This window comes from Balaenoptera musculus, chromosome 20 (genome assembly GCF_009873245.2).
Source record: "Balaenoptera musculus isolate JJ_BM4_2016_0621 chromosome 20, mBalMus1.pri.v3, whole genome shotgun sequence".
NCBI lineage: Eukaryota > Metazoa > Chordata > Mammalia > Artiodactyla > Balaenopteridae > Balaenoptera > Balaenoptera musculus.
This window is the reverse complement of record NC_045804.1, coordinates 58,141,793-58,167,388: the sequence shown is the minus strand read 5'-3', so window position 1 is coordinate 58,167,388 and position 25,596 is coordinate 58,141,793. Positions and strand designations below refer to the sequence as shown.

General features: G+C 58.7%; 1 protein-coding gene across 5 annotated transcripts in view; it reads left to right on the top strand.

The window, feature by feature from the left end:
* EPN2 (epsin 2) overlaps nucleotides 1-25,596 on the top strand; it is a 68,864-nt gene that overhangs the window by 38,473 nt on the left and 4,795 nt on the right. For 2 of the 5 annotated variants that reach the window (XM_036836138.1, XM_036836139.1), the window contains exons 3-7: nucleotides 10,675-10,787; nucleotides 12,192-12,284; nucleotides 13,080-13,269; nucleotides 23,178-23,351; nucleotides 23,622-23,708. In XM_036836138.1, coding sequence (XP_036692033.1) covers nucleotides 10,675-10,787; nucleotides 12,192-12,284; nucleotides 13,080-13,269; nucleotides 23,178-23,351; nucleotides 23,622-23,708 — 657 coding nt within the window. Of the gene's footprint in view, nucleotides 1-10,654; nucleotides 10,788-12,191; nucleotides 12,285-13,079; nucleotides 13,270-23,177; nucleotides 23,352-23,621; nucleotides 23,709-25,596 lie in introns of all 5 variants that reach the window. The other 3 variants (XM_036836141.1, XM_036836143.1, XM_036836142.1) reach the window with 3 other exon arrangements.

The following is a 25,596-nucleotide window of genomic DNA, read 5'->3' as shown; positions in this document are numbered from 1 at the left end:
GGGGAGTGTGCCCGGACCTCCGGGGCCTTCCACCCGGCTTTGGGCCCCATGTCGGCTGATTGCTCCCAAAGGGGCTGGGCGAGGAATTTGGCGGGAGACGGGACTCACTCGGGAGCCCGTCTCGCCGGAGCCGGTGTGTTCTGCACGTCGCGGGAGCCCTGATCTTCGGTGGCAGCGAGTGTCCGGCAGAGGCCGACGCTGGCTGTCACGTCTTCAGGTGGGAAATCGAATCAAGAGGCTGGTTGGTAGCGCCAGCAGACCCTCGGAGGTGGCAGTTGTAGTGACACGTCTGTCCAGGCGGCAAATGTCAAAGGTGTTCGTTCTTGTCTCCTGGGCTTGGGCCCCCAGCGGGGTCTCAATGTGCCGTGGCGAGGCCTCCGCGTGGCTGGGCTGCTCGGGGCTGCAGTGCCTGCAACAGCGGGAGGCTGGCGGTCCCCGTTCACTTCCTGTAGGAGGCGGCGGGGCGGGGGTCGTTGGCGAGGACACTGAGGTGGACTCGCTCCCCCAGATCCGCTCGGTTGTAGCAGTGAGGCCAGGATCTGAACCCAGAGCCCTGGCAGTTTTACGGTTGTGTGGTCCACCTCGTGTAACGCTGGTTACTCCACGGGGCCCTCTGGTTGTCAGAGAGGGTGAGGTTGAAACAGCTGTCAGAGCTGCTGATGGGGGTTGTCAGTTAGGCGATTGATGTTGCCGTGTGCCAGGGGAGACGGAAGGTGTGGCTGCAATAGCTACACCTGTCCGTTTGTCTTTAAAGCATCCTTCGTAAAAGTGTAGGTACACAAACTGTCGTTTTATAGACTGTCAGTAGTGGATGTGAAAAAAGCAAAGGGGGGGTTGAGTCAGGCTCAGTAAGAGTTACACAGCAGGGCCATGTCTGATTCATGGCTGCTTGGTGACCAGATTCCAATGGCCAGCTTGAAGGAAGGGGGCATTTAAAATTATAGTATAAATAAAAATAAGAGGGAAGGTCTAAGGATAATTTTTCTTTGTGTTGGAAAGTAGACCACATAATTTATGGATAATCTCTGTATATCACGTATTCTGTGTTTGTCTTCAGAGTACTTTTCTCTTTTATCGTCTGTCTCCTCGCACTGACGGAGCAGGAGCCTGTGCTCAGTGCCAAGTGCCTGACCCACGAGGTGCTCAGTAAGTAGTGAACGAACGAATGCTAAATCGACCTGAATTCTCTTTTTCCTGGTGGTGTTTTGATGTGACATGCTTATCTCCATTGGTGTCTGCCCCTGTTAGCCTTTTGCGAATACACTTTGTGGGCTTTTCCAGAAATGTGGAAATGTTGTACCGTATCTTGAGACTTTGAGTTTAGAACAGTGTGATTCCTAGTTGTTAGATTTTGTTTGGTAATAAAATGCTGTTCCCGATTTTGCCAGCTGCCCTTTCTCTGTTCCCTAAGCCACTGGCTCCAGCTGACTGCCCGGGAGCTTTTAAATCTCCCGAGGTGTCCCAGAGCCCCGGCACACATCTGACAGGTCGGAGCCTCGGGGCGGGCGCGGGCAGCGTGGCGCCGAAGCTCCCGGGGGGCTCCGGGCCTGGTCAGTGCGGGCCCTTCCTCCCGTCGCTTCCGCTGACCACCGGCGGCCACGCCCTTTCAGAGAGTCACGGTCAGCAGGCGACTCGCCGACTTCCAGCGGCTCGAAATGGCTGTTGCAGCGGGATGAGCCTCCTCGCGTGGCCTGCTGGTGGGGAGCGGGGTCCAGCTGGCGGGGTGGTGACCAGCCCGTTGGGCCAGTGCCCGCGTGGCCCACTTCTCCAGGTCTAACTGGTAAGCGTGGCTTGGGCGGCACATAAGAAACTCTGCTAGATTTTTCATTATAAAGGTAATGCCCGTCCATTCCCGATGGTGTAGAAAATGCAAAAAGAAGACGGACACACGCCGTAATCTTGTCACACAGGCAGTTGTTGTTCCCACGTGGGTGTATGTCCTTCTGGACATTTTTTCTAAGCATTTTCTTTTCTAGGGTTGCAGATGTGTTGTAAATGCAGCTTTGCGTCCCTGCTTTCTGTATCATGATGTCGTCACCCCCCCAGCTGCCTGGCCTGTGGGAATGGGGGGTGGTCCGGCTTTGTCACGGCCGTCTGTCTGCGAGCAAAGCCAGTGGGTTCTTACTCTGAAGAGGAAGCGAAGGCCAGATCAAGACCCACATCCCCGGAGGCAGCTGTGTGGACAGATCTGGATCACAGGTCTGAAGTGTGTTCCACGAGAGCAGGAGGAATCTCATGTTTCCTACCGTGCAGACAGTAGAGAAGTGTTACACATGTGTCGTTCATACCCACGTGACCTTTTCAAAGCACATTTCTCAGAAGGTGAGTGCGTTCATTCGCTCACTTCGTAAGCCCGAGGGCGCCGGGGCCGGCGCTGGGCAGGGGGGGCTCACGGTCGGCAGCTGAGGCTGGGCACTCCGCGGGCTTCCGGTTCGGGAGAGGCGGACGCCTTCACGGTGCGACACGTGTAGCGCTCCGAGGGGGCCGGGCAGGCAGGTCCGGGGCTGTTCTAACCCTGCGTGCAGTGGGACGGGGTGCGTGGCCCAGAGGTCACCCCTTAGCCGACTCCTTACCACCAGATTCCCAGGAGAAATACTGCAGTCCCTGATTTTTCTCACCTCACTTCCTGCGTGCATTTTCCGTGTGGCTTTAAAGGTTAAAGTTTGGGTAGGTTAGACGTCCACACGGTGGGGACGGGGCAGTGCTCTCTCTGGGCTCTTGGGTGTCCCCTGTGCTAATGTGGGCACTGCACACGCTGCCGTGCCTGAGGGAGCCGCTGCTCAAAGGAGTCGCTCACCATTCCCACCCCAGTCACAGTTGTTTCCAGGTTCTCACGGCATAAATAACCACGTGGTAAGCGTCTTTGGGCAGAAAGCCTGCTTTTCTGAGGATTCTTCATTGTCTTCAATGTAGAGTTCCCAGAAGTGAGAGTAGTGGGGAAAATGTATGAACATCATTCTGTCTCTTGAAATTGGCAAATGTTTCCCCATCGGACCAGGCCCAGGTGCAGTGCCGCCAGCTGGGGGGCTGACCGTGCTCAGGTGATAGCCCCTGAGCCCAAAATGGGTACTGAAATTTTTTGAAAGATCATTTCTAGTTTAATAGATGGAAATTTCCGTCAAAACACTCATTTTAAAAGTGAGTTTCCTGTCTGTATTACCCTAAGAAACTGATGTAGGCATTTAATCTCAGTTAATTTATGATTGAATTAATAAGAGAGAAGTTACGTCTTTGTTGAAGTTCCGGTGTCCCAAGCCCTCTCCTCCGTCCCGAGCGCCTGCCTGGGGAGTTGTGGGTGCAGCCCTCGCCCCAGTGCTCCCCCGAAGGTCGACTTTCCCACGGGTGTAGACAGAGCACCAGGAACCATGGGGACCCCCGGGAAAAGGGCGAGGAGAAACAATCCCTTCCTGTTTTGGACAAGCCCTCCCTTCCCCACCTCGCCAGCTGGTGATCTCCTAACGGAGAGGGTTTCACCTGCAGCCCAGAGAGAGCAGCACAGACTCGCTCTTTTCTCTCAGGCAGAGGATGGGCCTTGAGTCCTGCCAGCAGATGACAGGGCAGCTTTTGTCTCTGCTCCGCCCGCCCCGTCCGTCCCCACTGTCTCCCGCGCTGGCTCCTTCCTCCCTGGGCTTCGGCTTCCGCGTCCGTGGGCTGCGGTGGCAGCCCCCGTATCTCAGGGTGGTGGTGACGCGTGTGTGAGCTGTGCCCTTGGGAGTCGCAGCTTTGTGCTCGCTGGAAACTAAACTAGAAAATGAACCTGGAACAAGCCAGGGTGGGGAGGTTCCTGGCCACAGGCGGGTCTGGGGTGTAGAAGGCATAGGTCCCCATTCTGCGGGCTGCGGACGCGGGCCTTGGGGGCCGCAGAGCACCTGCCCTGCTCTAGGCGTCCAAGAAGAACCCCTGCCCACAGAGCGTCCCGCTGGGGAGGGCGAGCTGGGGCCCTCGCTCGGGGAGACCCAGGCTCTCTTTCCTCCCTGAGGGCGGGGCAGGGGCGGCGGGAGTGGGCGTGTGGTCTGAAGGCAGGAAGGAACTGGAGGACTCTAGGGCCCTCGGCGGCCAGCGGAGCAGGTGCCAGGTGCGGGGGAGGGGCTGGTGAGCCGCCCTGGGGAGTGGAGGCGTGTGTGCAGGGAGGCGGGGCCTGAGACTTGACGCTGGGAGAGGCCCTGACCTGGGAGCCGCCCACCAGGGCTTCAGCGCCAGAAGTGGGTCGTGTCAGCTTTGGGGGCCGGAAGCCCCAAATCAGGGTGTCCGCAGGGCTGTTTCCTCTGAAACCCGTAGGGGAGCGTCCTGCCTTGTGGCTTCCCTGCTTCCGCTGGTGGTGGCCCTCCTTGGTGTCCCATGGCCTCGCTGCTGGCCCCCCCCCCTTGTGTCCACCCTGTGTCTCTTCTCTGCTTGTAAGGACACCTGTCACGTTGGATGTCGGGCCCACCGGCTCCAGTGTGACCTCAGCTTAACCGTTAACAAATGAATCTGCAGCAGCCCTGTTTCCAAATAAGCTCTCGTTCCGAAGCCGGGGGTCAGGGCTTCACAGCTTTGGGGCCCAGCTGTGCCCCAGCCCCCGGTCAGGGGGACGCTCCCCGTGGGCTGGGTCTCCGCTTGGGCGGCAGCACAGGCCACTCGTGCCGGGAGGGTGAGCTTGGGCTGCCGAGGGTCGGCATCTTCCAGGCCAGGCCGGGCCCCAGACGTTCTCTTGTGACCTCGGGCCGGATGGTCCAGGAACGTTGCCAGGTGTAATAGCACCTCAGTTAAGCCCATCCAGAAACCAGCCGCTTCTCACCTCCTTCACAGCCGCCATCCTGGCCCAAGCTCCCACCATCCTCCCTGGACCGGTCAGGTGGCGTCGCTGCTCGGCTTGCACCCTCCTGAAGGCCCTCCGAGAGCCCCCGGAACCTCCAGGGCCCTTCCGTCATGGCCCTCTGGGCGCTCTGCCTATGCCAGCCTCACCCCCTGCACCCAGGCGAAGCCCCCACCTGCTTTCTGCCTGGTGTCCTTGCTGCCGCCCAGGCCCCTCTGCAGTGTCTCTGTCACACCTGAGCACAGGGCAGGCTCTCCCCACCCCGGCCCACCTCCCCTGTGTGTGTGTGTGTCTTGTCCCCCCTCGCTGGGACACAAGCTGCAGGAGAGCAGGGACTGGCCTCGGGCCTGGAGAAGCGCCAGGCGTGGCGTGTGCGAGTGTCAAGGACCGAGTGCTCAGGGCACCTCAGGGCTCTGGGAGGGCGTGGCATGGGCTCTGAGACTGGCTCTGAGTTCTCCTGCTGTGAGTGGCCCTGTGACCTCTCTGGGCCCCGGTTTCCTCCTCTGTGGGAGGGACTGATGATGCAGAGCAAGGCCTTAGGTCAGCCTTTGTCCCTCGTGGCTGGGGCACCCTGGCGAGCCACCTCACTTCCGGGCCTCAGCCCTGGCCTTCGGGGGGTTGGGGGGCAGGACCCCACCTGGACTGAGGGTCCGGCAAGGCGCCAGGTGTGGTACACCTGTCACGTGCCAGGCGCTCTCACAGGAACTGGTCTGATCCTCACCACAGCCCGAGGCGGCGGGGACTCTGTCTCCGTCCTGCAGGTGAGGAAGCCCAGGTGTGGAGGACGCCCTGCCGAGGCCGAGGTGGAGGGTTGAGCAGCGGCAGGGCCTGGATCCGGGCCTATGCTCGCAGACGCCCCCTCCCCCGGGGCCGAAACGCCAGCCTGGGTGGGGCCCAGGCACAGCAGTGAGTAGACGGGCCCCGTGGGTGCGTGCCAGGAAAGAGCACGTGTTTATGTTTTCTGGGTGGAATCGCAAGAAAATGTCAACAGCTGTTTCCTCTGGGGAGAGGAGTGGGGGCAGGAAAAGAGGGGTGGCCCTCACTTCCTTTTACGCTGAAGTATTTAAAACAGGCTCTGGCGTCTCCCCCTTCCCCCATCAACGTGGCGGTGAGGACAGGCTGTCATCGTACCTGGCAGAGCGCACAGCAGCCGTCGGGCCTGTCTCACTCCAGCCCGCGTGCCTGTCTGCCCACTGTCCTGACAGCGGCTTAGAGCCGACTGTCTACACCGAGACCACCAGCAGCACGGTCGCTCAGAGGTCCCGTCCCTGCAGTCTTGCTGTGCTCGCAACCCTGACGTGCTGAGACGCTGGGCCGGCCGTCTTGCAGGGAGAGCGGCCTGAGGTCTGGGTTCGCCCAGCTGCTGCCTCAGTCCTCGCCCGGTACCTCTGTGAACTGAAATCAGATGGGGGGTCTGCACTGCAGTCAAGTTGGGGGTTTCGCCGGGGCCGCCAGGTGGTGGCAACGGGCAGGGCTGGGCCACGGCCCACCCTCCGTTATGAAGTCACACCCCCTTCTCGTCCTGAAGGTCACCTGGCTGTGGTGGTACTTTCGGCTCTTCACATCTTGCAGCTCTTTGGCTTTTCCACAATGTATTTATGCTTTTTTCTCTTTCAGTGTTACCTGGGGTGATCTGAGCTTATTTTCTCCTAATTTGCCTTGCTTGACTAAAAGCAGTCTTTCCTCTACTGCCTGTGAGCTGGGAGAGGGGGGGCCCTGGAGGGTCTCCCTGGGGAACGGGCTCAAAAGGCTCAGCTCTGCGTGGGAGTGTACTTGGTGGCCGAGGGTCATCGGTGACTCAGGAAACGGCTGGTGGAACACAGGGAGTTGTCGCCACATTGAGGAAGACCCAGTAAGCACTTCGCTGCAGTTCAGTAACGAGGAAGGAACTTAGCTGGACCGGGAAGCTGGTCACTGGGGGGCAGAAGCTGGCCCTGGGCTCAGTGCCGGCTCCCCAGCCCCTCCTTCAGAGACCGGCAGAAAGAGGAGGGCGGAGGCCCCGGCCGCCAGAGCCGCAGTCCTCTGCCCATGGAGGCCCGGGGCCAGAGCGGGTACCAGTCCCTGGTTTCTGCCGTGGGAGATGGAGGGGGGCGTCTGGTGGCTGTGGGCAGAGTGGAGAGCAGTGACCTGGGCAAGGCCTGGCCCCCAGGTTGGGGGGCCGCTGTGTCTCGGGTCCTTCTGACCCCTCCCTCCCCCCCCCCACACTTCATAGACGTGGAAGCAGAAGCCCAGAGAGGTGGCCATTCGTGTGCGGTCCCCCTGCTGCTATAGGGTGGGGATGGGACGGGAGCCCTGGCATCCCCGTCAGCTGGCGGGCACGGGGTTGTTAAGGTGGCGGCAGTGTTTGGACCCAGATGGGGTGTTCTTGGAGCCCCGCTGCCTGGCGACCTTGCATTCTTGCCAGGTTGTCAGACGTGCCTCGTGTACCCGGCGACAGCCTGCGTGCTAGGGCTTTACAAGAAGTCCCCGTGCAGAGCCGCCCCTGGGCCAGCTGGGTCCGCAGAGTCTGTGCCCTTCACTCGGCGTCCGTGACTGCAGACACCGCTTACGTGCTTTCTAGGAACACTGCAAAACGTAGCCATTGAGAAGAAGCAATTTCCTGTTTTTCTGTTACCTTGACTGCTTTGCTTTCTTCTTTCGAAATTCCCCGACCTTGCCCATCTGAAGCGCCTTTGTTTTTTGTTTTTGTTTTTGTTTTTGTTTTTTTTTAGCGCCTTTGTTTTAGGGGCGCGTTTGGGGACCGGTGTGGGTCGGCCGGTCCCTGGAGCAGGCGAGCAGGGTGAGGTCGGGAGGCCCCGCAGGAGACGCCAGCCGTGTTTCTGGTTCTCCTCTTAGCCTGTATTTTGCGGGAACTGTTGGGCGTGTGTAGGCTCCCTGTTCAGCCTCCCCTGCCCCGAGCTTTCTCAGCCAGGGTAGTGGACTGGACAGGGTGAACGGGGGGCCCACCGAGCAGGTGAAGGCTTTGTGCTCCTCCCCGCGGGCCTGTCTCAGCTGCAGGAGAAGGGTGGTGACACGCTTGCTCGTGGAGTGGTTTGCTTGTGCGCACGGTGCCGGTCTTCCCTCGAGAGGGTGCTGGGTCAGAAAGCAGCCTGAGACCCGAGAGCGGCCGGCCCCTTGAACCCCCGCTTCTTCCACTGTCCCCGTGAGTTGTGGACCCTCAGACCCTCAGATCGTCAGAGTGGGGCGAGGGCCAGGCTCCGGGGGTCAGAAGGGCCCATTCAGGCCCGTCTCACCACCACCTCTGTCCTCGGGCACAAGAGGCCCTTTGTGGGGACGAGATGCTGTCACTAAGGCAGGAACGTCTCCGCCGGACGCCTCCCTCGCAGCTGAGACCGCCCTGTGCAGCTCAGCTGATGCTTTGGGCTGGTGGCTGTGAATTCTTCCGTCTGCGTGACCGAGAGCCGTGCCTCCTCCTATGCAAACCGCAGCGTTCAGGGGAATACCCTTCGTCTAATTTCCATACTGATGTGGTGAGCTGTTTCCGTGTGTGCCGGCCACACGCTATCCCAGCAGCGTCAGCTGTGGGGTGCAGACGTGCACGTTTGCATTTGAAGCTGGGCCGGCCTCGCAGCTGTGCTGAGAGGCTTGGAGGGCAGGGAGGCCTCAGGTCTCCGGCAGGCCCTGCGCAGAGCCCGGCCCGTTCCTCCCGGTCCCGCCAGGTTAGGCCGGGTTCAGCTTTCCCTGCCAAGATGGGGCTCTCTGTTCAGGGGGCTTTTTGGGGTGTGGGATGGGGTCTGAGGTCTTCCCCTTTCTTCACTCCTGGTTCCCATCTGGGAGTAAACGAAGGGTGTCAGATGTGCCGTGCTTGCTCTACGCTGAGGGTTTTGTGAAGCAGCCTCAGAGACTCTTAGCAGGAAGGAGGCTGGGAACGGGCGGCCTGAGTGGCTGTGACCTGGACGGGGAGCCACGTGCGTCACAGGAGTCCCCCCACACTGTCCGCCATGACTGGCCAGCTTCCTTTGTTCCCACCGGTCTGGGTGGTGATGTTGCTTCTAGAGCACGAGGAGGCCAGAGCTGCCGCCTGTGACGGGCAGAGGTGAAGTGTGGAAACACACCAACCAAAAATGCGCTTTTGTTTTGGTGTATTGTTAAGAAATCAAATTATTAAGGTAGATTTGAGGACATTCTGTTACCATCTAGCTTTATTTCTAAAGAAATGCTTTGGAAAATATAATTGGGGCGATGCACTAGGCTGGGATTTGACTTGATTTTATTTAGAAGAATATGTTTGTGTTTTTTGGATAACTGCAGCATTTTGCTGTTTGACCTGTTCACTAGCTTAGAGTAGACATGAGGCAATTGGTTGCTGGCTTTTTTTTTTTTTTTTTTAATGTTTCTCTTGGTTGACAGTAAATCACAGTGAGCACACCGTGCTTCAGGCCACATGATTGTGCCAGATGAAGTCTCACTGCCGTGTGTTTTACGTGTCTTTCCTAAACTGTAGGACAGAGTGATGCCAGTTACAGCCCCACCCTGCACTGCCCCTGCAGCCTCGCCCGTTCTTCTGTGGGTTTTTCCAGGACCCTAACTGCATCTCGCCTCTTCTCCCGTTTTACTCACTGTAGCCAGAGCCCAGCCATCTAGAAACCTCAACATCAGGCATCATTCCCCACCGTTTACTTCCTCCCAAAGAGGCAGATCCTAGGAGGCAAGCTTAGGTTGGAGATGTAGGCAGAGGCAGCATTTGCGTGAGCGCTGGGGGCTGGGTTTGCTGGAAGGGATGTAACGGAAGAAGGGAGCAGACGCGTATACAGTCAGAGCATCTTTAACAACTACCCCTCGGCCGTGCAGTGGGACCCTCCATCTGCCTGTCCATCCATCTGTCCATTTATCCACGCGGTGGGTGTTTGCCAGCTGCTTTGTCAGACTTTGCGGGTGGACGTGATGGTGGGAAGACGAGCCTGGGCCCGTCCCTAGGAGCACCTTCTGACGTGACCCACCAAACTGCAGAACTGGGGTGCTGGGAGAGCGGGAGGCCGGCCCCGGAGCACCGGCCAGGGAAGCCGAGCTGGAGACCGGGGAGGAGCGGCTGGCACAGAGGCCCCGAGGGAGGACAGCGCAGAGGCATCCAAGAAGGTGGCTCCACACCTCTCCGGGTGGCAGGCCTCGCGCTGAGAGTTCCTCTCCTGGGGGGGCGGCGGGCAGGGGTGGCGCGCTCTTGGGCTGTTGCTCCCGAAGCTTCACGTCTGGTTTCTGCGGGCACCCAGGCTCCCCGACGCAGGAAGCGTGATGGTGCGAAAGCCCGGCGTTTTCCGCGCGGGGGGCCCAGCCTGGCCACAGTGGGGTTGTGCGAAGACCCCTTCCTTTGGGAATCAGCTGGGAATTCACATCTCATCCCTTCATCAGAACTGCTTCATCAAAGCAGGTGCTGCTTCAGATGTTTAAACTAGCTAAGTACTTCAGCAAACAATGGCTATGTATGTTTTTTTTTTTTTCAAGTCAACGTGCAGTTTTACTTAAAAAACAAAAATTTTCAGGGTTACTGCAGAAATGTTTGGTCTTCATTTTCCATGTCTTTAGGACCGGGAGATACAGTGAGATTCTTACACATGAGAGGGGGGGTGCCTTGTACTTCTTTGAATGATCTTTGACCCAGGTTTTCAAGAACGGTGCTCTCGATGTTGTAAAAACTCAGCCCCCCTCCTTGAAGCCGTGCAGTGGAGACAGGCTTGACCCCCGAGAGGCCCGAACTGGCCGCCCAGGGCGTTTGTCCTGGCGAGCGCTGCGTGGCTGGCGTAGTTGTGACGTTCCTTGGCTGTGCCCGCGGCGTATTCGCAGAGCCCCCTCTCCCGGCCAGGGTGGCCCTGTGGGTGCGAGACGGGAGCGGGCGGCTGGCCAGGGAGCGCTGGTCCTTCACGCTGACTTTGCCTCCCCCGCAGCCACCTCCCCACGGGTGTCCTCGGAGCTGGAGCAGGCGCGGCCGCAAACGAGCGGGGAAGAGGAGCTGCAGCTGCAGCTGGCGCTGGCCATGAGCAGAGAGGTGGCCGAGCAGGTGGGTGCCAGCAGGGTTGCGCGCCCCCGTGGGGAGGGGCCCGGGCACACTCACACGGAGGAAGGGCTCTCGCTAGTTGGTCCTGGGGACGCGCCGGTCAGAGGTGCTTCCTGGAAACGCTCCCGCGCGCTTGGCCGGGCTCCAAGCCAAGTGTCCACAGCCCCTCAGCGCCGAGTGCGGACCACGATCTGCACGGTGGGTCGAGAGCATCTGGACCCAGAAGAGGATGAGACAGAGGCTGGGAGGAAATGCCCAGGAGATGAGAGTCTGACATTCAGAGATGGGCACGTGTGCAGTTTTTCTTTTATAAGCACACGCTACGTTAAGATGGAGAAGGAGAGGGTCTTCCCTGATGGTCCAGTGGTTAGGACCCCACGCTCCCCGTGCAGAGGGCCCGGGTTTGATCCCTGGTCAGGGAAGTAGATCCCACATGCATGCTGCGCAGAGCGTCCAAATAAATGAATGAATGAATAGATAAATAATAAATTTTAAAAAAATACAGGTTTTTACAAAAAAGGTGGAGAAGAAGGGAAAGGAGCAGCCTTACAAAGGGGTGGGCCCTTGGCTGCCGCTTTCGGCCGGACTTGCTGCCCTTTGGCTAAAAAAGGCGAAGGAGTGCAGCGAGGCCCGCGGCCCCTCTCGCTTGGCAGCGCTGTTGAGAGACAGTGGGGGGTCGGGTGGAAGAGGCAGGTGTGGGTCCCGCGGTGACTGGAATATCCCAGAGGTCCGTGTAGCGGCCAGCTCCCGGCAGGGCCCCTCTGTCCACTCAGGACGTGCGGCCTGCCGTCGACGGGAGGTGCAGAGCACTCGCGGGGAAAATGGGGCAGATGGACGGGCCAGCCCCTTGTAGTTCCTCACTCCTGTCTTATGGTAAAGAAGACGCAGTGAGTGTGTTTACTTACGTTTAATCATTATATTGTATAAAAAAGCTAGGTCGGCCCAGCCTTCTTATATATGCTGACTGTGCCTTGAATAAATATAAATTAAGTATAACGAATCATTTCTGTTAGAAATCATAAAATATAAACACGCACTCATTTTCTGGAAGCACACGCAGTGCGGGCAGGGTGGAATGACCTGTGATTTCTGTCTTCTTTCTAATCCCTTTGTGGGTTGTTTGTGTTTTATAAGGAGACGTATTGCTTCTATAATTAGAAAGAATTTTGAAGTCATTTTCATTTTGAGAAAAAGTATTTTACAAGTATTTCCCTTCCCCCATCCGGGTGGGGGGCCCCCCCCGGGCGCACCTTGGGGTGGGAGAGGCTCGATGTGCACCTCGTCCCCAGACCCTCCTTTGAAGTGACGTGCGACACGGCTTTGGCTTCCGGCTCTGGCCGGGAGGACCTGGCTCGTGGCGATGCTGTCGCCGTGACCACCAGCTTCAGGGCCCATTGTCCTCTACAGGAAGAGCGCCTCAGGCGGGGAGATGACCTCAGGTTGCAGATGGCCTTGGAAGAAAGCCGCAGAGACACAGTTAAAGTTCCAAGAAAAAAAGAGGTGAGTGCTTCACAGGCCGGGCGTGGGGGGCAAGTCAGTGTGTGAGACCCTCCTGAGCCCAGCCCCCAGCGGCTGTCACAGCCAGCGGCAGTGAGGAGAGGGCGGGTGACACACACATCCGCCCGAGGGGCTGGGCCCTCCCCTGACCCCGCCTCAGTTCCGTCCCCCGGCAGCTGAGCACGGTGACGTCTCCCCGACCCCCACCCCGCGCAGCTCCGGCCGCTGCTCTGTAAGCTGCTAAGCGTCAAGTGCTTTGGGACAGTTTCCTGGCCCAGGGTAAGCCGGCGTCCTCCTTACTCTGTACCGGGCTTCCTACCCGGGACCTAAAGGTGAACTGGACGTGGCTCTGCCCCTGACAACCTCATCATCCCGTCGGGAGACAGACCCTCCCGCAGGGCCAGGGCTCCAGTGGCCTCCCTGTTCCACTGCTGCGGGGTCCCTGAGGGCAGCCGGGCTGGCTGTGGGAGCAGGGGGGTGAGGCGGCCCCGGGAGAGAGCCCTGGATGACGCTGGCAGCTGGCGGGCCGGGTGGGTCGGGGGACCGCGTCTCGGAGGGAGGCAAAACCCCTGTTCTCCTGGGAAGCCCCGAGGACCTGTCGACAGACGGCGGGCACGCGGCAAATAGCCGGTGTGGGTGGAGCCTGGTCCTTACTGGGAAGCGGTGATGTGGGGCGGCGCAGTCCCGGGTCCTCTGGGCCCCCCAGAAGACCTCTGCACTGGGAGGGGCACGGGCGGACATTGGCCGCAAGGGCAGCAGGGTAAACCTGTCCTCTTTCTTCGGTCCTCGTCTCAACAGCATGGCTCCCACCCGCAGCAGACCACGCTGTTGGACCTGATGGACGCGCTGCCCAGTGCGGGCCCTGCTGCCCCGAAGGCGGAGCCCTGGGGCCCTTCCGCTTCAGCCAGCCAGACCAACCCCTGGGGTGCTCCGGCAGCCCCCGGCAGCACTTCGGACCCCTGGCCGTCGTTCGGTAAGGACCTCCCTCGTACGTCTCCCCTGCCCGCCTGCTGGACGGGGGAGCGGCTGCAGGGCGCACGGCTCCCTGTCACCTGGCAGCGGTGGGAGTGGGTCTGGGTGGTGGGGGCGGGTGTCCAGACCTCCGCGGCCCCCCGCAGCGCCCCCCTGAGGACTGCGGTTCAGGGCTCCGCTTCGTCCTGTTGTGAGTGGTTTTCTGCTTTGGGAGATTTCTTGTCCGCTGCCCACACGCCTCGGAGAGGGCTTGTCCCTCCTCTGGGACACGCGTCAACTCTCTCAGCCTCAGAATTGCACCCCAGGTTAAGAAACTGTAATACACAGCATGAAACGTCTAAATCACCGTGCTGTAATTAGCCAGAAATTACAGCGTGCTTAAGTGATCGCTAGTGAAAAGGGGACACGTTTACTGTAATTCTTCTTACCTGTCATTTAAGCAATAGCAAATCAGTTTACGAGGCTAAATGGATATTTTAAAGTTCTGTTTAATGCCAAATGTAAGGTGAACTTGTGATAAGTGATTCAGACAGGAGTGTGGCGCCCTCTGTTTAATTTGGGCTGAGATCTTGGGCACATGGGCTTCTGGATCACTGGGCACAGGGCTTGGCCTGCAGGCTTTGGGATGGTTTCCCACCGAGCCTGCCGCTCTGGGAGGCCCCCCGGGTGCTCCATCAACCCTGCTGCCCATGGCTGATCCGTGGGCTTTCTGTCTTGCAACCTCGAATGTATATTTTGTGCCAGTTTGTTCGTGTCTCTTGGGGCCTCTGTTTCCCCAAACCAGAACCATCTTTTGTATTCGGCTCGGTTCCCTGGACGTTTGCCAAAGTGCACCGAATGCCAGGTTCTGTCCTGCCGTGCGGGGACCCAGACAGGAGCAGGTAATGGCCCTGCCCTCCAGGCCCTGGCAGGTGTGGGCGAGTCAGGCCGCCAGCCTAGTAGCAGTGCTATGTGGGCAGGGCCCCGGGGGCCGTCTTTGCGTCCATCCTGGGGCAGGAGTCCAGCGGGCGTGAGGCGTGCGTCTTGGAGGAGGCTTCAAGGAGGAGCAGGAGTGGCCGGGCCCCGAGGAGGCGTGGGTGTTCCCGCAGAAGGCTCGGCTCGTGACAGGCGTGAGGCCGTGTGGTGCTGTAGTGGGCCCAGGGCTCGGGCCCTGCCGGTGTGAAACAGGCAGCAGGGGTGGGAGTGGGGAAGGGGAGGGCCAGGCGGGCGTCCCTGGACTTGTCCTTGGGGGATGCTGTTGGCCTCAGGGCTGGGCAGAGAGCCCCACACCGGCTTTGGTGGGAGCCCTCTGTGCCTTGGGGCAGACCCAGGCCAGTGCCCCAGAGCTGTCGCTCACCGGAGGCCACAGCAGCCCCGCCTGTGTGCCGTGCCCCCCCCCGGGAGCACGCGTGGCCACACGAGGCAGGTCTGCTGGAAACGCCCCTCGGCTCTGCCCATGGGGACACGGGCCCTTCCAGGCAGCGGCTCGGACTTTTCTTTAAATCTGAAAACAGTTCTTGTGTAAAGTTACGGGTGGGGTGTTCTTCAGGAGAGACTCTCCATCCCTTTCTAAGTCGTATGGGGTCAGTAAGCAGACGGGCGGCCTCCTCAGTGCCCGGGGGAGAGCGTGGTCCCTCCAGGAGCTGCGTGAGACCAGCGAGCTTGAGGAGCACTGAGTCCAGTCGGTGGCTGCTTTGGGGAGGGGTTTGGGGATCGCAGTGGTGGGAGAGAGACAGACTTTTCCCTCTCTACCTTTTTTTTTCTTTAACTGTTTGACTTATTTACCAGGGGTAAGTACTATCTGGTCAGGAGAGAGGGAATACATATTTTTTCAACCAGCACGTTTGCCCAGCCCTCCCATAGGCTGGTGGACAGGCCTGGGCCCTGGAGCTGGGTGTCCTGACTGACCAGGCACCTGACCCTCGCGGGGAGCTGGGGGGTCTCCTGCGGGTGGGGCAGGACCGCCTCCAGTGGTTGGGGTTCTCACACCTGCAGGCAGCGGAAGCCAGCAGCTGGGGGGAGAGGCAGCTGGTGCCCAGAGGCAGCTGAACATCACGTGGGAATTCTGCCCACGTGGTTCTGCTCTTCTAAATTTTTTTTAATCAAGATAAAACTTACGCGACATAAAATTCACCATCTTACTCATTTTCAAGTGGACAGTTCAGTGGTTCGTAGCCCTTCACGATAGCATGCGGTTATCAGTACTGATCCAGGACTTTGCATCACCCCAGAAGGAAACCCCTTCCCATTAGGCAGTCACTCCCTGTTGCCCCTCCCCCACCAACAGTCTGCTTCCTGTCTCTGGAGTTGCCTGTCCCGGTGTTTCCTATGTCACGGGATCACACGACACGTGGCCCTTGTGACTCCCAATTAACATGTTTTCAGAGTTCGTCCACGTGATAGCACACGTCCCTACTTCATTCCTTTTTAATGGCTGAATAATATTCCATTTTATAGACATACCACATTTTGTATAACCATTGAGCAGTAAGAGAAGGTTGAAACCTGAAATTTTGAAATCAGATTTTTTTTTTTAAATTTTATTTATTTATTTATTTATGGCTGTGTTGGGTCTTCGTTTCTGTGTGAGGGCTTTCTCTAGTTGCGGCAAGTGGGGGCCACTCTTCATCGCGGTGCGCGGGCCTCTCACTATCGTGGCCTCTCCCGTTGCGGAGCACAGGCTCCAGACACGCAGGCTCAGCAATTGTGGCTCACGGGCTTAGTCGCTCCGCGGCATGTGGGATCCTCCCAGACCAGGGCTCGAACCCGTGTCCCCTACATTGGCAGGCAGATTCTCAACCACTGCGCCACCAGGGAAGCCCTGAAATCAGATTTTTAAATGTTGACAGTGAATTTTAAAACTTAAGATCATGGTTGGAGCTAATCAAAATGCAGCTGCAGTGGCCACGTGTGGTTGGTTCATGGACTGCCACTTTGCCATCTTTTGCTACTTGCCCAACCCAGGGCCGTCTCCTTGGTTCTGATGCACTTGGCATTTTTACCAGTGACTTGGGGAAAACAGAGCATCAAAGCCCAGAGAGGCTGTTCATTCCTCTGAGGTCACACAGCAAGCGAGGGGCAGGCTCAGTGCTCATGGCCCCCAGTCCTGGAGTCGTCACGCCATCCTGGACTGCAGCTAAGGCCTTCTGTGGCCGCTCGTGTCCAGGAAAAGTCCCCTTAGACTGCAACAGGGAGCGAGAACTCGTGTTAAAATGTTAGCTTGTCTGCTTCCTGTGTCCCCTGGGCCCGTGTGTTTTCACGTGGTTGGGGTCACATCGTGGGTACGTGTAGACATTTCTTTCTTCCGTACACGGGGAGCCTTTCCAGGCGTCAGTCGAAGCTCTAGACGTTGGCTCCCGTGGGCAGTGCTAGCGCTCTGCCCTCAGCAGCGCTGCAGGACGCGGCCTCAGCCCTGCTCCCAAGCTCACTGGACCGTGGTGACCGTGAACTTGCTTCCTTCTTCCGAGACGCCGCTCCGGAGTGAGACAGTGTCGGGTTTACTGCTTAGTCTGTGGTAGAATCTGCCAGTGTGTGTTTGGGGACCACCCCACCACCCTGAAACAGCTAGAAAGATCAGAGTCTCTTCCCCAGCACTGTTGGATGCTCCCTCTGGATGAAAGAAGCGCTGTTGTGAAAGCCGCCCTTGGTAGCGAGCCCTGCCTTTACCAGCTTGTGCCAAGGGGCCTCGGGAGGAAATGCTGGGGGCTGGGAGGAGGGAGAGCGGCGCCTGCCAGGTCAGCGGGGCACTTCCTGCACCTGCCAGACACAAAGCAGCCACCTGGGACAGCAGGGCTCACGGCCTGTGATTCCGACTGCCTTGGCCGGCTCAGCCCCCGCCCCGGCTCACTCCATGACCCGCCATGTGACTGCTTCCCTGTCCCATGGAGACTCCTCGTGGGGCTCGGGGGGAGCCGGACGGAGGGAGCCGGGCACGCTCCCTGTGAATGGGCCCTCGGTCCTAGCCTCCCCTCCTCTCGTCACTCAACAAGCGCCTATTTGTCGGGTGTGTGGCCCGGCCGGGCCTGCCGGGGCTGTGGTGGGCGGAGCACAGCAGGGTCCGTCGTGTCCCACGTGCGGTCAGGAGGGCAGTGCCCGAGGCCCGGGGCGGTGGGAGGCCAAGGAGTTCCAAGATGGCCTCTGCCTGGCAGGGCAGCCTGGACCCCCTTAAATGCCAGCTCCTCACGTGATGCTGTGTCCTGCTGTTTGGCTAGTGAATGCCTGGCTGTGCTTGAAAACACGGCTCGGGTGTCCTGCTCGGGGAGACGGGGTCACCCTGTCCTCAGGACCCCTCCTTCCCCATGGTCGCCGGCTGCCCATGACCCTCATGCTAGGTACAGTTGCCGGGGCCGTGTTTCTCTTGCAGGGCAGGGCCTGGGCCTGGGCCGTGCGGGCCAGACGACGCTCAGAGGGGCGAGGTGGTGCCGGGGGCCGCCTGTCTGTGGCAGGGTCCGGCCCCACCAGACGTCCGTCTGTCCATCCAGCCTGTGATCCGAGCGGCCCAGGAGCTGGGTGGTTCTCCCGCACCTGCTGCCCATCCTAGCCGCTCGGGGAGCCTCTAAAAATGCGAATGCCCAGGCCCTCCCTGGCATCTGTGTGTGTGGGGGTCAGTATTCTACTCACACCCCCAGGGGATTCCCAAGGGCCACAGCTGAGAACCGCTGGCCTGGTGCCCCCTGAGCTGCGTGGTGAGTGAATCCCTCTGAATCAGAGGCGTTTGCAGACTCTCTGCGTGGGCTGTGCAGAGTCGGGGCGGCTCTAGCTGTGTGTTTCTACACCCGAATCAGACGTTTACCCGGAACCTTCCAGAAGTGCTCTCCAGTGTCGATGGTGCCCATGGCGGGAGTCGGGGTGACCGCAGGGCCCCCGCAGCCCTGAGACTCTGTGGGTCCCTCAGGCCCCATCAGTTGCCAGCACCTTCGTGTGTCAGGTCCTCTCTGAGGCCTGGGAGAGCGACGTGAGCGCAGCCCCCGTGAGCAGGCGCCTGTGCGGGGCTCCGGGCTGCATGAAGAGAGGGCGAGGGGGCTGCAGCGTGGGGACCGGGCCCCCGAGCGGGCCGCGGAGGCCGTCTGATGGGCAGGACGCCATGTTGTACCCAGTGGAGACGGGTAGCTCTGCCCTCAGGCCAGCTCGACCCAGTGGCCCAGCCGGCGTCACCAAGACCCAGGCCCCCTGCTCTGCCCCCACCCAGTGGGCCCCTCCCCTCTCCCTTTGGCCTCAGAAGCTCAAGGCCTGGCTGGCGGCTCTGGGTGCTCACAGCCCGGGGATGGAGAGGATCTCCCTGGACCTCCTGGACCTCTCTGGGATGCAGGAGTGGGGAGCTGGGACTGGGGGGTGGGGGCTGGTGAAGACCCTCCCCTGTTCCAGCGCAGGGTCCGCCCACTCAGACCGGGACTAGGGAGTGGTGAGGGGACAGTTCTCCCGAGGAAGGTCAGGGGATCCGTCCAGAGAAGAGGCGGGTGCTGGAAGGTGACCGGGGAGCGTCTCCTGATGGGGGCGAGAAGGAGAGGACACGGCCGCTCGTCTGCCCAGCGGCCAGGCGCGGGGGTGGAGTGCAGGGCTGCCAGTCCGAGCCCCTGGGCACCGGCACGCCGGGGCGTGAACCGTGAGCCCTCGGTCCTCGTGGGCGCTGCTGAGCGGGCGAGGTCGAGGCCCCACGGGAGACGGAAGCAGCCTGGCACCGGGTCTGGGTCCTCTGCGACCTCCCCATCCTGCGTCCTCTCCGTTGCGTCTCGGCAGCTCTGCAGACGCGTCCCAGCTCTTCTAACCTGCAGTCCGGTGCCCTCCCTGACGCAGCGTCCACCCCGGCAGCTCCCTCCAGTTGAGACGGGAAACCAAGGCCCCCGAGGTGCTGTGCTGCGGGCAGAGCAAGGGCACACCCCGGCTGTGTGACTCCAGCCGGGACCAGGTGTCCCGCTGGCCGAAGTGGGCCCGGGAGAGTGGGGTCAGTCCCGGGGGAGGTTGTTCTGCGTGAGACGCTGGGCGGACAGGAGTGAAAGGTTGGAGGAGCTTCTGGAAGCCTCAGGAGGGTTGTGGGCTTGGAGGCGGCAGCTGGAGAAGCCCCAAGTCCACACCAGAGCTGGCCGGCCGCCGGTGGGTGACAGGCGTGAGTCTCCAGGGGCTGGCGGGAATGAAGCTTGCAGGTGGGAGGCTGCCCTGGCTCGTCCGTCGTGGTCGCCGTGGCAAGCCTGGGGGGGCCGGCCGGCGGCGCTGCGTCTTCTTCAAAGCCAAGGAGCCCCTTTCACGGCCGGGCCCTGGGCGCTGAGTCCACGGGGGTCAGGGAGCAGTACCCAGTCTTCTCACCCCGTCTGGTGCCCCCAGGAGCTCGCTGTTCAGGGAGACCCCTGGTAAACGAGTAGCCACGGAGCTTTCTGGAGAGTGCTCTGGAGGAGTTGGGGGCGCGTGCAGGCAGAATGCGGACACAGCTTTTTGGAGTTCCAGGAAAGTAATGTTTGAAAAGATGGTGACAGAGGGCTTTCAAGAATTGTGGCGAGGGGCTTCCTCTCAGAGCTGGGGAGCCTAGTGAGCCCTACACAGGGTAATCAGAGAAACCCACACCCAGACGTGCAGTCAGGAGACTGGGAACAGCAAAGGGAGAGGACATCAGAGATGACGCCCCGGGAGCAGAGAAGAACAGCAGTCAGGCCGGCGGCCGAGTCCCAGCAGTGACGAGAACGTCGGGGCGGTGGGATGACGTCCTCAGGGCCCACCGGGAGGACATCCTTCTCCTGAGAACGACGGTGAGACAGAGAAACCACCGAAACCCTCACCCACCAGAATCCTGCATCCGGTAAAGGTATCCTTCAGGAATGAAGGTGAAAGGGTACCATTTCCAGCCCCACAAAAACTGCCAAGGGAAGCTCTTCCAGCTGACAGGGAAGACAACCGGACGGAAACTCAGATCTCAGGAAGGAATGGAGAATATCAGGAATACAAAACCAGGCGGGAGAAGTTGTTTAAAGTGATAAGAATATAAGAAAGCTGGAGCAGCGTGATTCACAGGCTTATGCAAATCGACGCAAAGCATCGATTGCGTGCTAGGCAAAAAGCCTCTGCCGCGTCAGAAAATTGGATCACATAGAATGCACCTTCTGACCACAGTACACTCAAGTTTAAAGTCGGTAGCAAAAAGATAGGTAGAAAACTCCATACACCTGACATTTTAAAAACACTTCTACATTCTTGAGTCAAATAAGAAATTACAGTGACAGAAATATTTAGAACCAAATAATAATGTAGATATTTTCATATCAGAATACATAGGACAATGGAAGTGATAGTAAGAGGAAAATTTAGAGCTTTAAATGTTTGCATTAGTCCAGAAGAAAGGCACAAGATTGTTGAGGTGCTGAGGCTCGGATGGTGCCGCACCCAAGTCAAGTGGAAGGGACGGAACAGTGAGGAGGACAGAAGCTAGCAAGTTAGAACACAGACGGAATAACATCCACAAACACAGAGGTTGGTCATTGAAAAGAGTAATAAAATGGAGAAATCTCTGGCAAGAGTAGTTCTGAACAATAAAGAGAAAAGGCCCAACAGTGTAGGTGCAGGTCCTGCCGAGATTCCACATAGAGTAAGAGGTGCTTGATCAACTCTGTGCTGACAGAGCTGAGAACTTAGATAACATGGATAAACTAAAAAAGAAGACTCAGCAAAGCTGGCGGAAGAACAGTAGGACACCTGTAAATAGGGATAGTCCTATAATCATTGAAGGAACCGAGTAAGTCACTCACCTCCCTCTCGCCCCCTAAATCACCCAGAGGGCTTTGCTGGAAGTTCTCACGCCATTCAAGAAACAACTCCGGGGACTTCCCTGGTGGTCCAGCGGTTAGGACTCCGCACTCCCAATGCAGGGGGACCGGCTTTGATCCCTGGTCAGGGAACTAGATCCCGCATGCCGCAACTAAAAGATCCAGCGTGCTGCAACAAAGATCCCACGTGCCGTAACTAAGACCCGGCGCAGCCAAAATAAGTGAATAAATATTAAAAACAAAAAAGAAAGAAACAACTCCACTTTATACAGACTCCTTCGGGGGTGGGAAAAGGGAGTATTCCTACTCATTTTATGGGCTAGCATAACCTTAACACCAAAACCAGACAGAAGGTGCACAGTGTGAGAACAAACATGTCGGGCCAGGCCCACTTAGGAATATAGGTGCAAAAACCGTAAGCAAAGAAGCAACGGCAAAACCAGAATGAGAAAAATATAAAAATGATACAGTACATCATGAAAAACATTGTTTGCAAGGACCAAATCACTAGGAAATGTATTCATGTACCATATTAACAGGCCCAAAGAGAAAAATCATGTGATCATCCTAGTAGAGGCAGAAACAGGTTGACAAAATTCACCAGCTCTTTATTGCAGAAGTCTTAGCAAACTTGGAATAAGGGGGAACTTCCATAACCTGATAAAGAGCTTCTGAAAAGAAAAAAGCCTATTATGGTAAATGGTGCCATTTAATGGTAAACGTTTAAGAGCAAGATGTGGACGCAGTCCGTTCCCCTGCTCTGCGTTGGGACGGATGGTCCCGGCCAACACAGTGAGACGGGAAAATGAGGGACTTGGAAGAACTAAGCTGTCATCGTTTTCAAGGGATGTGACCGTGTACATAGACTCCCAAACAGTTTCTGCAAATGAGGTGATTGGAATTAAGAGTTATTAGAATTACTGTAAGAATAAATAGGATGCAACTAACACAACAGTGTAAAGCAATTACACTCCAATAAAGATGTTAAAAAAGAAAAAAAGAATAAATAGGATGAATTTCAATGATTAGAATTAAGAGTTTAGCAAGATTGCTGAATACAAAAATTAGTATACGAAATTAAATTGTTTCTCTGCATGGTAATAAGTAACTAGAAACTGAAGTTTTAAAAATATGCCGGTCCCTAAAGTTGTATAAATCCCTTATGGAAATAAAGGATAAAGTAAAAAGTATTATCCAGGGCACATGCGAGGGCATATGGAGGTGGAGTTCCTGCATGTCCCAAAAAGCACAAATTAGAGGAAAATCCTGCTGCGTTCTACTCCGTCCAAGCGAGAAGTTCTCTGTTCATCAAAAGATTCCGTAAGGAGAGTGAAGGGAAAGGCCACAAGTTAGGAGAAGGTGTTTGTAACTCAAGGAAGGGAATCAGCATCCAGACGTGGAAGGAACCCGTCAAATCAATGAAAACAAAAAACCCAAGGGAGGCGGGTAGAGAGGGGACCAGGCCCCTGGTCGGAGAGGAGGCGTGAGGGGCCTGGGAGGGAGCGAGCGGATGCCCGTGTCTGCGGTGAAGGGCCGCATGTGCAGCACAGCGACAGCTACACCAGCCGTGCCTTCTGTCACAGGATGAAGTAGTAGACAGCAGTAAACAGCACGTTTCAGCTGCACGCCAACGCAGCTCAGTCTCCCGGATAAACCTCTGCGTGAACACAGCCGCCCCCGAGAGCACGCCGACGGTGCGTCTGGTAGCACACGGCTCAGGGACCCGGCACCGCTCGCCCCCTCGCCCCCTCCGTGGCGAAACGGGAGCTCGTGGAGGGAGGTGTGGACGATTGGGGTGGGGCGCGGGGGCCACGTAGTGCTCGCCTGAGGTGCTCCGCAGGGGGAGCGGGTGGGTGGGTGCTCTGTGCACACGGACGGATGCAGGGGTGCATGCACGGCCCACTCCCCACCCGGCACAGGCCCGGGCACTGGAGTCTGTCCCATCCTTTAGGGGTGGATGTGTGAGCGCACAGGTGTTTGTTTGCTGCCTCTCCGTTAGGCACCGCGCGTCTGCTGCGTGCAGGCAGGGAGGACGCTGCCGGGCAAGCTCTGCCGAGGCGGAGGCCGCGGGGGCTCCGCGCTCCCTTCCCCGGGCGCTCCCCCCAGGGTGCTCCTGTGGCCCCAGGTCCTCTCCCTCTCACCCCGGCTGCCCAGCTCTTTCTGGGAGCATCTCTGAGCCGACCCTGCCTTCCCACAGGTGCCAAGCCAGCCACCTCTGTCGACCCATGGGGGGTGCCCACTGGAGCCGGCACACACTCCGTCCCCAGGGGCTCCGACCCCTGGGCCGCCCCGCAGCAGCCAGCCCCCAGTGCCGGGAAAGCCGCTGACCCCTGGGCCGCAGCGTCGGCCGCCAAGCCCGCGTCCCCCTCTGGTGAGCGCCCCCCCCACCCCCGGCCCCTCGGCTTCGGTTTGGGGAGGGGGAGGCGGGGCAGGGGCAGCCGAAAGCCCTGCTCTGCATGGGGAAGCCCCTCCCGGTGCCCTCCTTGCCCACCCAGGGGCCCCACACCCCCGCTGCCCCCCGACTCTCCGAGTTCTCCCCCGTGAGGGCTACGGACGCCAGCCCACCTCTGGCCCCCCCCGATGGGGAAGCACAAGGCAGAGAAGTGGGGACACCGCACAGTCACTGCCACTCTCTCCCCAGGGGCTTTTGATCTCTTCAGTAATTTGAATGGTACAATTAAAGATGACTTTTCTGAATTTGACAACCTCCGAACTTCAGAAAAAGCAGGTACGTAGCGGTGGTGGTGGTGGTGGTTTCCGGGCCGTCCTGTGCCCCTGACCAGCCCCGTCGCTGTGGGCATCATAGTCAGGGACCTGGCGCCTCCACGCATGTGCACGTGTCTGACCTGGGAGCCGGGGGTCTGACTCAGGGATTCACGGGGCGGCGGCGGCAGGAATGCCCTCGAGCTTTCTGTCACCCTCTCCTCTCCTCCAGCCACCTCTGTTCCTCGGCCTCGCGCCCTGGGCCCTGTGGCCGCTGGCGGAAGCCCACTGCCCTGGCTCTCCGGCCGGCCCAGCGCGGCCCTGCCCCGTCTCCACCCGCCTTCCTCTTCCCGGCTCCCCAAAGGCGCCCCCTTTTCCAGACCACCCGGCTCTCTGTGTGGGCAGGCATCTCCGACGCACGCACGTGCACGCTCTGCAGAAGACCCTGCTCCTCCCCGAGTGCCCCTGGGCTGGGAGGGGTCAGGGTCGGGTGGGGGGAGAGAGACTGGGCCCCGGGGGGGGGGCAGAGGGAGGGGGCTGGATGCCCTCTTCACACAGCCCTGTGGGGCAGAGGGGACAGAGCCAGGTGGCGCCGGCCTTCCTCGGGGGCCACCCCCCCAGCTGCACCGAGCAGCTTTTCTCCTTTCTCTCTCCTCTCCCGGCTTCCCTGCTCCCAGTTTCCCACTGCCGCCTCCCCCAGCAGGCCGGGCTGGGCTGGCCTAAGGTAGGGGCAGCCTCGCACCCCTCACCACCCCCCGGGCCCTCGCAGCTCCAGGGGCCCAGAAGCAGCTTAGAGCTGCTGCTTCCCGGGGTTTCTTTTGCCGCATTAAAAAAGCAACAAGATTCCGTGTGTCTCTTCCACAGGCCAAGGTACAGCGTAACTGTCCTTACCCGCTCCCCACCCCTCAGGGAGAAGCCTAAGCGCCCTTCCCTGGGCCTGTGAAGTATTCACGCCAATTCTGGACGTGTTCCCCTTGTAGAAAGTGTGGGAAAGTTTATTATGGAAGACAGTGAAAATCATCTGTATTTCTTCCATCTACACGTGGCCACTGTGCTCCCTCCCAGCACTTTTTCTGAGCTCTACGGACAGCCTTTGTTGTTGAGCTCGTACTTGCCGGACAGAGTCGAATCCTGCCCCCACCGCTTCTACGGAAAAGTGGATTGAGAACATTTTCTTGCAACATTACAAATTCTTTAGAAATAGCTTTGTAGTATCTCTTTGTAGGGCTCAGCGACAAGTTACTGGGTTCCGTGAGATGTTACAGAAAAACCTGAACTTTTTGGCCAACCCAATATTTAATCGTTAATTTTGGGGAGGGCATTTTAGGTTGATTTCAGGTTGTGCTAAAGTAAATAATGCTGTAGTGAACCTCTCTGTGCTTAAACCCCTGCTCGCACTTTGCATTATTTCCCGAGGCTGGGTTCCTGGGCGTGGGGCTGCTGAGTGCAGAATCGCCCGTTCTTCGGGACCCGTGTCCCCATCACCATCTCACACCCTAGCAGAGCAACCACATTCCCGCCGGCCTGCCTCAGCACACCCTCTGTTGGCTGAATTTTTAAAAGTCATTTGCTTTCTTTTTGCTGTCAAGCAGTTCATGTTCACTGTAGAAAATTTAGAAAATGAAAACATTTTAAAAAATGTGAACTACTCACGTGTAGCCACCGACCCAAAATGCCATCTTAATATTTGTGGAGATCGTGCTGCACTGTTCTGTCCCTGCTCCTTCCTCATCGCGCCTTCCGTCCCTGGACTCAGGTCTGGTTGTACGTGCCCTGCCCTGTGGCTGACCGTGGCTCCAGGTTGGGGCTGTTGGAAACAGCACTGCAACGAACACCCCATTCCCTGGGCAGCCGCGCGCGTCCCCGGCGAGTCGGCGTCCGGGGACATCGGGGTTTGCTCTGGACGCTTCGGG